Genomic DNA, 15,536 nt, shown 5'->3' with positions numbered 1-15,536 from the left:
CCATTGGACAAGAATGAATTTGTGTCATTCGACAAATGTGCCATAATGTGTTTGGAATCAATTACAACTTTGGTAAGAAATCGCATGTTAACAAATAATATCAACGAAAACTAGTCGTTCAAACCATTTCACGAATGCCATAAATGCGTACATTTATCAACCCTGCAAGTGGCACTTATAGATAAAAGCTGACTGCTATAAAATCTGTTTACACCAGATGATTTTAGAGCGTCCAGTATTCGTTCATAATTGTCGGCCATGTTCCTTTAAATCTCCATTTCTGAAAATAAATAAATGAATTGAATTTACTAGCTTAAAAGTGTTTTTTTGTGTTGAAAGTGTGCTGTATATAAAATGAATAAAAGTATGTGTAAAGGCGGTCCAGATCTATTCTTAAATAAGAACATCTTTAGATTATACCAATGCAACTATTCTCTGTATATGCTTGTATTTGTGCAAAGTAGTCCTTAACTCATTTGTGCATTGTACTCGGAAATATAATATTAATAATTATTTCGACGTGTTTATTGTTCGCATATAACCACTTAAGCCGGATACGAAGAGAAATCTCATGCGCGAATTTGTAAAAACACATGTACATATATATGTACATAGATTGCCAAGGAATTAAATATACATTCATACATATTTACATGGCTAGTAGACTTGAGTATAATAAACATGTGTGTGTGTGTTGCTCCAAATAAGTATTTCAATGGTTTAATAAATAAATAATAACAATATTAATGAATTAGCGTAAGAAGAAGGGTGTTATCATACATTTACATACATATGTACATATGTCGAAAAGTCCATATCTATATATGAATGTCTTAAGTGTCTACATACGTACATATGTATCGTACGCAAAACTTGGTAACCAGTCAATTAAACAAATTTCCCTATTTATCTGCAGCTTAGTCCTACCATTTCTAAACCGAATCGTATACAATATCAAACCATTCTAAAGAAAGGCACACCAGTCTGAAAGTCCAGCCTGTCATAAATAATGGGGGACCGTGACATCCCGAGCGTACCCGTCACAACGTTAGCGGGTCTAACCAGCACTTCTGATTGTAAGTAGTAATTCACATATATGCATTATATGCATTCATTATAAAGAAATGTAATAAACATATAAACATTCATTTATTTTTCACCAAGTGCTCAGCGAGCTACCTGTATCCGATTCTCTCCTGAGTGCGGCCTCACTGAATAAGTCACTGCTGTTCCATGCTTTAGTTGCAAGTGAATCTGATAATTTGCTTTCTGTCCGAGATGGGACTCTCGTACGTCAGTTGGTGAATGCCATTGAACAAACAAATTCGGACAATATGTAGGTACGATTTAAGATTAATAATTTAGCATTAATCATCCTTATATTTCAGCGAGCTAAAGCCAGAGTATACTATTGAACAACATGGAACTAATATTAGTACCTATCCAGAGCTACTCCAGGGCATTTACAATTTCCGGCCAACTGTTTTCAACACGCCATTGAAGATAAGTAAGTTTTAACATTAGTTAGTATATGTATTTGATTTTTGCTACATTCATATTTGTGATATCCAGCGCGAAGTGAACATAATAAAGCCAAGGGACTAACCCCCAGCGAACACATGGAGGGTCAATTACATTCCTCTCCGCAGCCGACAGCGTCATCTACTGATCTATCTCAAAATATGCAACAATGCAAAAAATCTTCCAGGTGAGAATCACTAAGTTGTACTGCTTATGTGTATGCTAAATATTATTAATTTAACAAATGTTTCTATTTTTTAGTATGGCTGGTACTGACGTGCTTCCAGATGAGTATTCCATGATCAGCTCCAGGACAAACGTGAATGATTTCAATAAAAGAATGGAGAAACCGGCAAACCAAGACCAAGATGTTACACAAACACTTCCAAAAATCGAGGAAATGGAAATCGCTCAGAACGCTTTAGACATAAAGAACCCAAGTTCATCTTTATATTCTGTGCAGCAACAGTATTTCAGTCCCCTTAAAGCTCGGGAATATTCATTGAATTGCGATAATCTTAAGCCCGCAGACAATCGTCCATCTTTTCCTCGGATGGATGATGAATTCCCGTTCTTGGAATCACCAATTTATCATTTACAAGCTGCTATGACAGAATCCCAAGCTCCCACAACATCGACCTCAATGATCCAAGGCAACTTCCAAAATGTATTAAATTTACAAAGACAACAGATTACGGAATCTGCTGCACATCACAAAGATCAACAAAAATCTTTACTGCCAAGCAACAAAAATCAGTTACCGACGCTATCCACCAACGTGCCAGACGAACAATTATTACCTGCAACTTCAACATCGCTGATAAGTAATAATAGTGGACATGCAATCGGCCAAGAACCGCATCAAAACAATAATTCAGCTTCGACTGCCACTTCGACATCGACGTCATCGAGTGGCAAGTCCCAGGTTCGGGTATGTATAAATCGTCTTAACGTTGAGGATACTCGCTTGATGCAGCAAAGTATTAAAAAGTTTGTACAAAAGTCACCAGAATTGGCTAGAAGTATTGGGCTACTACAACAATCATCAGAACAACAGCCCAATACGAGATTGAATATAGCCGCTGAGTTAGAAGTCGGTAGGACCACTACGGAATCTTTAAACACAACATTGGATATGTTTTCAACGATTAAAGCAGACGAGAAACGGTTTGCTTCAAAGCGAAAAATGGCTATTTCAATTGGTGATATTCCCCCGGAACAAATATGTAAATATTCCTATGACCTATAAAATACAAAATAATCCCCTAAAATGTACGTTTGTTTAGTCTCAAAGCCCAAAGTACGTCGCGTCGAACGAATAATAGCCGTTTCTAACTCAAAGGATTCAAAGGATGAAGTAACTCGGTCACAAACATATCAACATTTTATGAGAAATATGGAACAAATTATTGAGATGTTGGACGATACGGAATCCCCAAATTTTGATTCAGGTACGTAAACACAAAACTTGCTAAACATCCTCATGCTAAATGTACATCTATCCCCCGATCACTCAACACCAGTCTTTGGGGATGTTGCTGAGAAATAAATTATAGTGTAGTGATTTCGCCAAAAAATAGTCTATTCTTGAAAAAGAATAGTATTTTTATACCCGATACTCAAAAAGTTTAAAGTTAAAGTACTAGTTTTGTGGAGGATGTGTGTAACACCTAGTAGGAAGCGTTTCTAAACCCATAAATTACATATATTATTGATCAGCATCAAAAGCCGAGTCGATATAGCAGTGTCTGTCCGGCTCAGTGATCTCAGAGACTGTTGTAGTAGTATACACTACGATTTTAATTACTCAAAAACGCCTGAACCGATTTGAAAGAGTTTTAGAAAGTGGCAGTCACCTGCCAAAAAGCTTTTCCTGAGATACCCTCATGCCTGTGTCGTGAAGACTTCTATGGAAGACTTCTATAATCACGTCGTTTACGTAAACGTAGCACATTTAACTTATCTTCTCTCTAAGGACATCGTAGATAGCCTTCTCGAAAATCCGGATGAGATCAACGACCGGCGAATGTATTGAACCATAATCTGTCTTTATTATATTTTTAGTAAGGTCAATCATTGCATTTACTTTACTAAGAAGGTCAACGACAGTCAATTGCTGTGTCCTCTTTCATGGCAATGCAATTGCCTTGTACTCTGGTCACTTGTTGCTTCTTGTGAGTTATCACTGAATTTTGGGTATTCTTCAAGCTACATCTGAGTTTCTTCGACCTTCGACCTTGTTTGTTGTATATTTGAGTACGTGTGGAATAATAATAATTTGATTTAAAAAGAAAATGCAAATAAACCAATCTGACTAAATTAAGTTGAGCTTTTGTCAGGCGAAGTTAGTTAAGTCTTACTGGTTCTAAAAATATTTTCAAATTTCTTTACATTTGCAGAGCACGTTGACGAAAATATTGAATGCATTTCCCCCAAACTTCTTAATACGATGAGCAATGATGTGGCCAAGTTAAAAGCTAAACAAGCCTTGGACTCCATACCGAAAAACAAGTTAACCCTTCTAATAAATTACGCTATGCGTAATGTTTATTTAGCCAGAAATTATTTTGCTGGACCAGTATGTATTACATTATTTAATGTATTATTTTTCATGCTGATTTTATAACTAATTGCAGGAAGACGAAGATGAAATTGTAGATGATGAAGTAATAGAAAAAATTTTAAATGCAATGGATGCTTGCTTACTTATTTGCAATATATATTCGACAGTGAGCGATCTTAAGTTTTTGCAAGAGGACAACATTTCACATATTATCAAATTTGCACAATTTCAACTGCGCGAAACTATATTCCCTTGCCATGATCCTGTATATACAGTCAAGAGTACGAAGAAGACTACTAACCGCAAAAAAATTAAGTCGCATCAAGGACATCAGCGAAATCTACAGATCTTTTACTCTAAAACAGTTGAGCTATTAAAAGTTTTTGTGGCTCTTTTTGATAAGTGTATATTTGTCGATACTATAGTTTTGCCGCTGTCGACGCTTGCTATAGAACCATTCTTTGTAGACAATATTGAAACATTGCAATTTGTGTGCTTGGAACTAGTAACTACTGTAAGTAATGAAACTTTATTTATAACATCCTTAGATAACATCACACACAAAAGCGAACAACATTTATATTAAAGACACATATATTGTATATTTTAGATATTTCGGAAAGAAAGATACGATAAAATAAGGAACAGTATCTTGGGAGACATATTGTCGTCGATTGATCGGTTGCCTTCATCCAAGAAGAACCTTCGTCCGTACAAACTTACAAATAATGGCGGAAATATTCAAATGGTGACAGCACTTGTGCTGCAATTAATTCAATGTGCTACAATTTTACCAGACTCTCTTTGTGATAACGGAAAAACGACCACATTTCAACTGACTGTTGATAACGAAGATGATCTTGAAAACAGTGCTAAGAAAATAGTTAAACCAAACAAAGATATAGTGGTTTTAAAAAAATATGATGTAGCTGTCAGTATTGGAGGCAATTTCTTAACAACTTTCTTAAACAAATGCAAGTCACGGTCCAATGAAACAGACTTTCGACCGCTCTTTGAAAATTTTATCCATGATCTGCTGGCCACCGTCAACAAGCCCGAATGGCCCGCATCTGAACTGCTGCTTTCACTTCTGGGAACTATGCTCGTCCGATATGTGTCTGATAAGGGTATAGAGCAGAGCATTCGCTTAGTGTCCTTAGATTACCTTGGCATAGTAGCTGCTCGTCTGCGCAAGGACACAGTTGAGTCCCGATGTAAAGTTAATATAATTGATTCAATGATTAAATCAATAAAAGTGGAACAAGAAAAAGAGGGAGATCTATCCAACAATAACGTAAGTACTTCGATTAGTAGACTTTGTGACACATCACATCTACATTAATATTATATACTTCGCAGACAAAAATTGAACTACACCCAGAAGAGCAGCGAACGGAATTTCTGCAAAAGATTCTTCTTGATTTTCTGGCTGTAAATGCGCAAGAAGAAAATTTAATTTGGGACTACGCACGACACTTTTATTTGGCTCAATGGTACCGAGATGTTATCTATCAGAGACGTCGAATAAAGGATGGAGAAAAGGGCTTCGCGTTGAGAAAATCTAAAATCCGAAATAAACGGAAGACAGGTATTTTTGCACATGATTCATGTTTCAATAGGCTTGAAGTACTAGAGATTTGACTAGATGTTTCGTAAAATGAAAAGAAAGGGATATAAAACAGGCGAAATCTTAAATTATGCTCATCTGCAATCAGAAATACAATAACTTTTCCAAAACTGTACCTTACGCCCCCACAAAGGACGAAAATAAGTGGCATCCACAATTTTTAAGAAACGAGAAAACCAAAAGCAGAATTCTAGAGAATGCCGATATCTTCCAGACTGCAGAATCTGAATCCGATCATTATTATCGCCAGACGGAACAAACCATTTTGCAGTGACTACAAAAACCCAGCCACGCGATAAGTCATTCTCTTACTCAGTCTTCGTAGTACAATGTGTGCGCAAAATCAATATCAAAAAAATTTTCTCAACGGAACAGCTGGAAAATTAATTTTGGCAACGAGTGGCAACAGTGAAAGTTCCACTGTACGAGTCAATAATTCAGTAATTCAGTAAGATTTTCTCACAACTTATATAGAAGCGATATATTTAAATTGTGGAGTATGTTGCGTGGAAAGGTTCATGCTCTCAGTCAAACACCTTTTAAGGTGTTTAAGATCGAATTGATTTCATGAACTTAGAAATGATTTGTATATCTATTTAAAAATTATTAACCCAGCTGGAAAAAAATAAATACACTATTTTCTTCAAGGTGAATACTTGGAAACATCGGATTCTGAATCGTGCGAAGAAAATTACAACGAAGACTCAACAAAAAATGGAAATCCGTCTATTGAATTGATTGATTATGAACTCAACCTTGAAATTTTTAACGTTTTAGAGGAACGAAAACAATATTTAATCAGTAAAATAAAGCCATATTCGGTTTCTGGCGAACAACATCACACATCACACCAGCAAATTAAGACTTACATAGATTATAATAATGCACAGCTAATAGCGCAATATTTAGCTACTAAACGGCCCTTTAGTCAGTCATTTGATGGATGCTTAAAGAAAATTATTTTAGTCGTTAAGTGAGTATATCGACTGAGTTCTATGCTCATCAGTTTTTAATCATTTGTATTTTGAATTTTGAACAGTGAACCGTCCATAGCAGTAAGGACACGTGCAATGAAATGTCTCGCTAACATTGTGGAGGTGGATCCATTGGTACTGAAACGAAAAGATATGCAAATGGGTGTTAACCAGAAATTCTTAGATACTGCTATCTCAGTACGCGAAGCTGCTGTAGATTTGGTTGGAAAATTCGTACTCAGCAATCAAGAATTAATTGATCAGTATTACGATATGCTATCGACTCGAATATTGGTGAGATGTGTAGAATATAAGAAAAAATTTGTCCACTTGAATCTTATCGGTTATCAAATCTAATCAAAATTGGAACGATTACTGTGGATTCAAGCAGGGTTCTAATCTGTATCATAACAAATAATTTAACATCATTAATTTGTTTTTTACATTCTGTTTTAGGATACTGGAGTCTCCGTGAGAAAAAGAGTTATCAAAATATTGCGTGATATTTGTATTGAATATCCAGACTTTGAGAAAATTCCCGAAATTTGTGTTAAAATGATACGACGCGTTAACGATGAGGAAGGAATTCAAAAGCTTGTTACCGAGGTTTTTATGAAAATGTGGTTCACACCGTGTATGAAAAATGACAAAGTAAGTAAAAAATATTCAGATTTAATAAATGTGTAACTGTTATAATGCTTTTTGTGTATATATTTATAATTAGCACGGCATACAACGGAAAATCAATCAGATTATAGACGTGGTAAATACAGCCCATGACACTGGAACTATATGGTTAGAGGGACTTTTAATGAGTGTAAGTACTATTTGTAATTAAAATATCGCAAAAACTCACATAACATTTTTCTTTTAGATTTTCAAACCGAAAGATAACATGCTAAAGAACGACGGAAGTATCCAAGAAGCTGTGAAAAAAAATACTGAGCCACCTCAAGAAATAGTGCTGGCATGTCAGCAATTAGCTGATGGGCTTATAGACCGGCTGATTGAATTAGAAGACACTGATAATGCGCGAATGCTCGGTTGCATAACTACACTGCATTTGCTAGCAAAAGTGCGACCACAGCTCCTGGTTCGGCATGCAATGACTATTGAGCCTTATCTAAATATTAAATGTCATTCAGCCACAGCTGCAAAATTCATATGTGCTGTTGCAGATATTCTCGAAAAGGTGGTGCCCCTTGTTAATAATGCTAGCGAGTCTTTTTTGGCTTCTTTGGAAGAGCATTTAATGCTCTTGGTTGTTTCGCGGAACCAAGCAGAAGTAACCAGTTGTGTATCCTGTTTGGGCGCACTCGTCAATAAGATTACAAAGAACTATAAATTGATCCGCGATTGTTTTCAAAAGTATGTATTTCCATTTCCAAAATGTATTTCATTAATAGTAATTGGTACACTCTGTACTGCCATATTAGTGTATAAGTATGTTAAAAGCAAACAACAAGCCAAACAGTATAAGCTGTTAAACGTTAAAGTTAAAACTAAATCTATTACAGAGAATCTACCACTACTTTTTAACCATTTTACCATTCACACTATTTTGCATTTGTATACTTATGGGGTAGACTACCAGACTCATCAGACTACCGGCATCAAGCCAATTTAGCTATGTCCGACTGCACGTCTTATATGACAGCCTAGTTCTCGGAGACCAAAAGAGATAATATAACCGAAATGCTGGTATAGTTTATATCATTCTTTATCACTTTTATTTTAAATTATTGACCCACTCCAATAACGAAATTGTGTATCATCTGATCGGGTCTTTTCTGTCTGTTTTTTCAAAGTGTCTGTAAATAAGGGTTTTTTCTTTCGGACACCCCGAAAGTTTCAACAGTAATTAGCGAGAACTGGCTATAGTAATGATCAGATGTGACATTGTTTATGATTCTCTATGATTGCAACAGACAGTTCCAATTTTTACGATTGAGTACCGTTTTTTTTAATATGTAACAATATACAATAGTTCTATAGTCTTATATAACCATTTTTATTTGTTTTTTAGGTTCTATCGCGTTCTTGATGTTTCTCGTAATCAAGTGGTTCAAAAAAACTGCAGTGCAGATAATATTTACACGCCTAGCTTTCGGCGCAGCCTTTTTACGATTGGCATCCTAATGCGATACTTTGATTTTAAGTCACCTATTGCCTTAGGTAAGTGAAATTTTGGATTTAATTGTGATTAAATCGAATCATATATTTGTAATCATATTTGCAATTTTCAGGTGAAACAAATGGGGGCCTTCCGGCATCGATATGTGATGATGTATTTGAGTGCTTGATGTTCTTTTGTCGTTGCTCAAATCAAGAAATTCGAAAGCAAGCTCTGATTTCACTTGGTTCTTTTTGTGTTCTGAACGATGATTACCTAACACGATCCGAGCTTAAACAGTTTTACTGTGATTTGTTAAACTCCACCACAAGCGATGGTGGCATAAAAATAATATGTATGCGTAATATTTGGATATACTTAACAGAATCTGAGATGTTTATGCACAATAAGGAAAAAGAATGTTAGTACAGTCTGTTTTGGATTTCTGTTTTATAGTACCTAAATGTACATTCATAATTTCTAGGGGAAAAACAATCAAAGCACGAAGACCTCAAGGAAATGAATGACGTGTCGTCAGGCATGTCAAGTCGGATAATTCAGCTCTATTTGGAAGAAATCCTCAACTGTTTTCTTAATCGGGATGATACGGTTCGACTGTGGGCTGTTAAAGTAGTACATATTGTTCTGCGCCAAGGCCTAGTTCATCCTGTTAGAATGGTTCCATATTTAATATGCTTAAGTACCGACCCTAAGGTAGAGGTGCGTATCTATTCGTTCATTTTGAAAATGAAAATCTAAAAATGCGTTTGATTTTTTCAGTCGGCCCATAGAGCTGATGCCTTATTAAAAGACATCGATAAAACCTATTCTGGTTTCGTAAATATGAAGGTTCAATTTGGATTACAACTTTGCTTTAAGTTACAGCAAATCTTGCAAATAAACAGCCGGGGAAACGTTGAAATCATTCGAGGTTATGCGTGAGTATTTAAATAATTCATATTAATCAGTTTATCAATATATTATTATTTTGTTTTTAGAAAACGAGGACCAGAACACGTGACTACGGCATTAAATGACTTTCTGTATACTTTACTTCGGTCCACAAAGCCACAGAGACGTGCACTGGTTCAGACTGTTACAAAACAGTTTGATGATCAGAAAACATCTCTACAGCAAATGCTGTATATAGCCGATAATCTAGCATACTTTCCGTATGTAGTTCAAGATGAGCCTTTATATCTGATACATCAAATAGACTTGCTGATTTCAATGGCTGGAACACATCTACTTGCCACATTTAAGGAACATTTGAATCCAAATGACAAGGAGGGAGATGCATTAGAGGATGATGATGACGTGGAGGATCCTCAAGTTTTGTTTAATCGTTTGCCAGAAGACATGACCGAGATAAAAAAATGTATTACATCCGCCGAAGCGTGCATGCTCCTTTTAATACTGAAAGACCATTTAAAGGACATGTATGGTCTCACAGATGGTAAAATTTCAAGATATTCGCCTTCCGAGCAAAAAATGTATGAAAAGGCGATTACACGTAGAGGCGTCAACGACTTCAACCCTAAAACAACAATTGATTTAATTAAGAAACAGAAGTCACAGCAGCTTTCAAACTCAGAACCTGATTGTTCCTCAAGACCACTTACTAACGATGAAAAACTAGACCTTGTCGTCAAGTACCTGGATGTAAGTAACTTGTCGTACGCTATATACAATATATATATAACAATTTTATTTTTAGTTCAAGCAACTTATGCTTAAGCTGGATCCAGAGGACGGAGATTCAGATGGGGATGAAATGCGAGAAAAATCAAACTTAAATAACTCGTCCGTTTCTGATGGTCTAATTTACTTAAACTCTTCAAAAGGTTCTAAACCACCAAATGATGACAGCAGCTTTTGTTCGACACCAAATGTAAGCAATGTGCAATCATCAACAATACCTGCGACTTCAACGGATGTAAGTGTTTATATGAAATTTTTTATTGGTTCAAACTCTGCATTATAATGTGCACGTTGATTTAGGAAGGTACACCGAGGTCTCGAATCGTGAAATCATCAATTTTTCCTACAAAACCTAGTGGTCGTAAGCAATACATAGCACGAAATAAGCGAAAACGGCGCAAGATAATGTCGTCTGACGACGATGAAGTCAGTGATGAGGAATATGCGTGAGCTTGATCCTTTCTGGTTTTCTTGTATATGGTTTAGCAACTAATAACAACTCGTTTTGGTATACTTATTTATTACTCTATAAATAAAAATATACTATTTTCATGGGCGTTGTGTTCTTCACAAGAAACCTATAATATTACATGTACAAAAATTAATAAATGTTTATTTACAAAATAATTTTATCTGTAGGCAATTCAAATATTCGATAGAGTTAATTCCGAATAATTAACTGTTATGAATATATGTTCAGAATCTAAAACTCTAAGGTTTTAATAAATATTTACACCTACGAAAATAATATTTTCATTTAATAGAGTTCGTTAACTAAATTCCGTATTCTTTAGAAATTACCTCTAAGTTTAAACTTAATTTATTAAGAACAAAAAAAGTAAATAATTGTATAATAAGATATAGAAAATATAAATATGTAAATTTCGTAAAGATAAAGATTTTGTAATCTTACTAATAAACCAAGTACAACCAATTGAGTTCCTTTTTCGTTTTCTATTTAGCGGTCCGGCCATATCGTTGCTCGTTGAAGAGTGCATACAGAAATATCCGGAGAGTCAAGTCCGTTCGGAATATTTGTACAAACTTGTTTCAGAGCTAACAGCAACAAAATCTAGATAGGAACCGCTTGAGTGCATAAATACAGCACAAACGTATGTAGGTGTTCTGCTTGATTGCTTTGCATTTTCCGCCTTTGCTTTCGACGTATTTGTAGGTGTAGTGCAAACATACATTCTTTCATCGTCGCTTTCGCTTTTGCTTCGGGACAAGCTTAAGATCTGTCCTATCGTTAGAATGGCGCAACCAGCTCTAATACAACAAAATTAAATAAAATTAGCTACGAGCCGGATTTCATTCTTGAAGCTCACGTGCATCTCGCTGGTACATTATTTACCTGCACTTTTTACGACTTACGACGTAATTATTTCACAGGTTAATACATTACCGACATCGCCATCCCTCCTGCGCCCTGCTTTACCTCATCGGCACCGAGTAAGTTTTCCTTGTTTCTCCCTATTCAACTATTCTTTGTTCTTGGCTCTAATTCTTTTTGTTTTATTTCCACCAGCTCTAACTGTTGAGAACATCGACAACAAGGACTTTGACTTTGGCCACCAAGGGAGTGGCTACGCGTTCCAGTCTTGTATCTAAATAGATCTCGTTGTTGTTGGTGTAAAGATAGATACAAAGTTTTTCCACTTGTTTATCTATTTATATCAACCTAAGTTTTGATGAATAAAAATCATCCATGCAAAGAATCGGGAAAATATTAGTTGGAGTCGTTACCAAAGGATCAAGGATATTTTTCCAATTGCAGGAACCTATGGAACAGCCAGATCGGCCCACACGGACAAAACAGGATATATGACTGGATAAAATAGCTGACAGGACTCTCCTGATCACGAAAAGACATGCCGCGCAATGATCGGCCGCCGTATAGCTGAGATTTGGCTTACAGAAAAAAACCAGTATTTTAATGATATGCAAATCCAAATCTTCGGTAGGCTATATCTCAGCTAAATAGGGCCAGATCGGCGAAGGACCAACTCTCGCAGAATCGTGAGGACCCAGCCTGTCGATTGGCATCAAAATCTCGACCTCGAAAATGAGGCCGATTTTTGACAAATTCAATGATGTAACCATCATGATTTTTTGCGAAAATCGTGACGGAATGGATGTCCTTTTTTTCGATGGCAGTCGATTGGCAGGACTCTCCCCATCTCGAAAAGACATGCCGCGCCACGATCGGGTGCCGTGTGGCCGAGTTATAGCTTACAGAAAAAAACCAGTATTTTAATGATATGCAAATCGAAATCTTATGAAAGTTATATCTCAGCTAAATGGGGCCAGATCGGCGAAGGACCAACTCTAGCAGGATCGTGAGGACCCAGCCTGTCGATTGGCATCAAAATCTCGACCTCGAAAATGAGGCCGATTTTTGACAAATTCAATGATGTAACCATCATGATTTTTTGCGAAAATCGTGACGGAATGGATGTCCTTTTTTTCGATGACAGTCGATTGGCAGGACTCTCCCCATCTCGAAAAGACATGCCGCGCCACGATCGGGTTCCGTGTGGCCGAGTTATAGCTTACAGAAAAAAACCAGTATTTTAATGATATGCAAATCGAAATCTTATGAAAGTTATATCTCAGCTAAATGTTGCCAGATCGGCGAAGGACCAACTCTAGCAGGATCGTGAGGACCCAGCCTGTCGATTGGCATCAAAATCTCGACCTCGAAAATGAGGCCGATTTTTGACAAATTCAATGATGTAACCATCATGATTTTTTGCGAAAATCGTGACGGAATGGATGTCCTTTTTTTCGATGACAGTCGATTGGCAGGACTCTCCCCATCACGAAAAGACATGCCGCGCCACGATCGGCTGCTGTATAGCTGAGATTTAGCTTACAGAAAAAAACCAGTATTTTAATGATATGCAAATCGAAATCTTATGAAAGTTATATCTCAGCTAAATGGGGCCAGATCGGCGAAGGACCAACTCTAGCAGGATCGTGAGGACCCAGCCTGTCGATTGGCATCAAAATCTCGACCTCGAAAATGAGGCCGATTTTTGACAAATTCAATGATGTAACCATCATGATTTTTTGCGAAAATCGTGACGGAATGGATGTCCTTTTTTTCGATGGCAGTCGATTGGCAGGACTCTCCCCATCACGAAAAGACATGCCGCTCCAGGATCGGGCTCTGTGTGGCCGAGCTATAGCTTACAGAAAAAACCTGTATTTTAATGATATGCAAATCGAAATCTTCGGAATGGTATATCTCAGCTAAATGGGGCCAGATCGGCGAAGGACCAACTCTCGCAGAATCGTGAGGACCATACCTGTCGATTGGCATCAAAATCTCGACCTCGAAAATGAGGCCGATTTTTGACAAATTCAATGATGTAACCATCATGATTTTTTGCGAAAATCGTGACGGAATGGATGTCCTTTTTTTCGATGGCAGTCGATTGGCAGGACTCTCCCCATCACGAAAAGACATGCCGCTCCAGGATCGGGCTCTGTGTGGCCGAGCTATAGCTTACAGAAAAAAACCAGTATTTTAATGATATGCAAATCGAAATCTTCGGAATGCTATATCTCAGCTAAATAGGGCCAGATCGGCGAAGGACCAACTCTCGCAGAATCGTGAGGACCCAGCCTGTCGATTGGCATCAAAATCTCGACCTCGAAAATGAGGCCGATTTTTGACAAATTCAATGATGTAACCATCATGATTTTTTGCGAAAATCGTGACGGAATGGATGTCCTTTTTTTCGATGGCAGTCGATTGGCAGGACTCTCCCCATCACGAAAAGACATGCCGCTCCAGGATCGGGCTCTGTGTGGCCGAGCTATAGCTTACAGAAAAAAACCAGTATTTTAATGATATGCAAATCGAAATCTTATGAAAGTTATATCTCAGCTAAATGGGGCCAGATCGGCGAAGGACCAACTCTAGCAGGATCGTGAGGACCCAGCCTGTCGATTGGCATCAAAATCTCGACCTCGAAAATGAGGCCGATTTTTGACAAATTCAATGATGTAACCATCATGATTTTTTGCGAAAATCGTGACGGAATGGATGTCCTTTTTTTCGATGGCAGTCGATTGGCAGGACTTTCCCCATCACGAAAAGACATGCCGCGCCACGATCGGCCGCCGTATAGCTGAGATTTGGCTTACAGAAAGAAACCAGTATTTTAATGATATGCAAATCCAAATCTTCGGTAGGCTATATCTCAGCTAAATGGGGCTAACCATCATGATTTTTTGCGAAAATCGTGACGGAATGGATGTCCTTTTTTTCGATGGCAGTCGATTGGCAGGACTCTCCCCATCACGAAAAGACATGCCGCGCCACGATCGGCCGCTGTATAGCTGAGATTTAGCTTACAGAAAAAAACCAGTATTTTAATGATATGCAAATCGAAATCTTCGGAATGCTATATCTCAGCTAAATGAGTGTCTGAGAACTAGACGTTAAACAAGACCGACGGACAGACAGCTCACTCAGAAAATGCATTTTGCCACCTCTTTTTTTGCTGATTCCTCACTTTGCGTCGTAAATGGGAGGGAGATGATCAAAAATATTATTTACACACCCCAGTTTGCAAAATTAAATATATATACAACTAGTGCTTCTCCTCATTTCTCAACCATGCAACAACAATGTGCCAGAGCGAAACGCGGCTGGGCAGCTAGTAGCAAAGTCTGAATTTGAACATTCAAACATGCGTCCGAAAAATTAGAATGGACATGGATTTGGATCATCTGTACTTGTGCTTATTGGAAAAATTTAATTTTATTTTTGTTTACTCTTTGAATTGAGATATTGAAACTATTAAATGTAAATATACTCATCTTTACAGTTCACTTTTTTAACTCTACGTATTGTTTAAGCTATGCTCACCCATAAAAGAGGTCAGACAATTAGTAACTAAAAAGAAAAACAAACAAGAAAAGGAAGCCTTGTTTCGTCATTCCGTAGCTCTTAATACTGCTTCAAACCAATAGCTCCGAAGACTAGTTGCCCAAGTTGGCAGGAAGTTTGTTTGATATTTATAC

The 15,536-nt window shown here is 37.1% G+C and overlaps 1 protein-coding gene across 3 annotated transcripts; it reads left to right on the top strand.

Moving 5' to 3' along the window:
- Positions 1 to 200: 200 nt before the first annotated feature.
- Positions 201 to 11,126, top strand: Nipped-B (Nipped-B cohesin loading factor). 3 transcript variants are annotated; one of them, XM_033379431.1, is made up of 24 exons: positions 202 to 364; positions 917 to 1,076; positions 1,165 to 1,336; positions 1,389 to 1,507; positions 1,573 to 1,708; positions 1,783 to 2,452; positions 2,525 to 2,747; positions 2,808 to 2,972; positions 3,921 to 4,099; positions 4,158 to 4,598; positions 4,695 to 5,378; positions 5,444 to 5,672; positions 6,360 to 6,684; positions 6,751 to 6,979; positions 7,142 to 7,336; positions 7,410 to 7,502; positions 7,560 to 8,053; positions 8,712 to 8,860; positions 8,932 to 9,219; positions 9,283 to 9,518; positions 9,579 to 9,736; positions 9,797 to 10,460; positions 10,516 to 10,734; positions 10,800 to 11,126. In XM_033379431.1, exons 2-24 carry the CDS (start codon positions 1,010 to 1,012, stop codon positions 10,947 to 10,949), a joined length of 6,285 nt encoding a protein of 2,094 aa, XP_033235322.1. In that variant the 5' UTR covers positions 202 to 364; positions 917 to 1,009; the 3' UTR covers positions 10,950 to 11,126. The 3 variants fall into 3 exon arrangements, with proteins under 3 accessions (XP_033235323.1, XP_033235321.1, XP_033235322.1); XM_033379432.1 differs by having other exon boundaries at positions 201 to 364; positions 1,783 to 2,747; positions 10,804 to 11,126; XM_033379430.1 differs by having other exon boundaries at positions 201 to 364; positions 1,783 to 2,747.
- Positions 11,127 to 15,536: the final 4,410 nt, after the last annotated feature.

The sequence above is a fragment of the Drosophila pseudoobscura genome, chromosome 4 (genome assembly GCF_009870125.1).
Source record: "Drosophila pseudoobscura strain MV-25-SWS-2005 chromosome 4, UCI_Dpse_MV25, whole genome shotgun sequence".
In the NCBI taxonomy this organism is placed as follows: Eukaryota; Metazoa; Arthropoda; class Insecta; order Diptera; family Drosophilidae; genus Drosophila; species Drosophila pseudoobscura.
The sequence above is the reverse complement of the archived record's forward strand: the minus strand, read 5'-3'. Positions and strand labels throughout refer to the sequence as shown.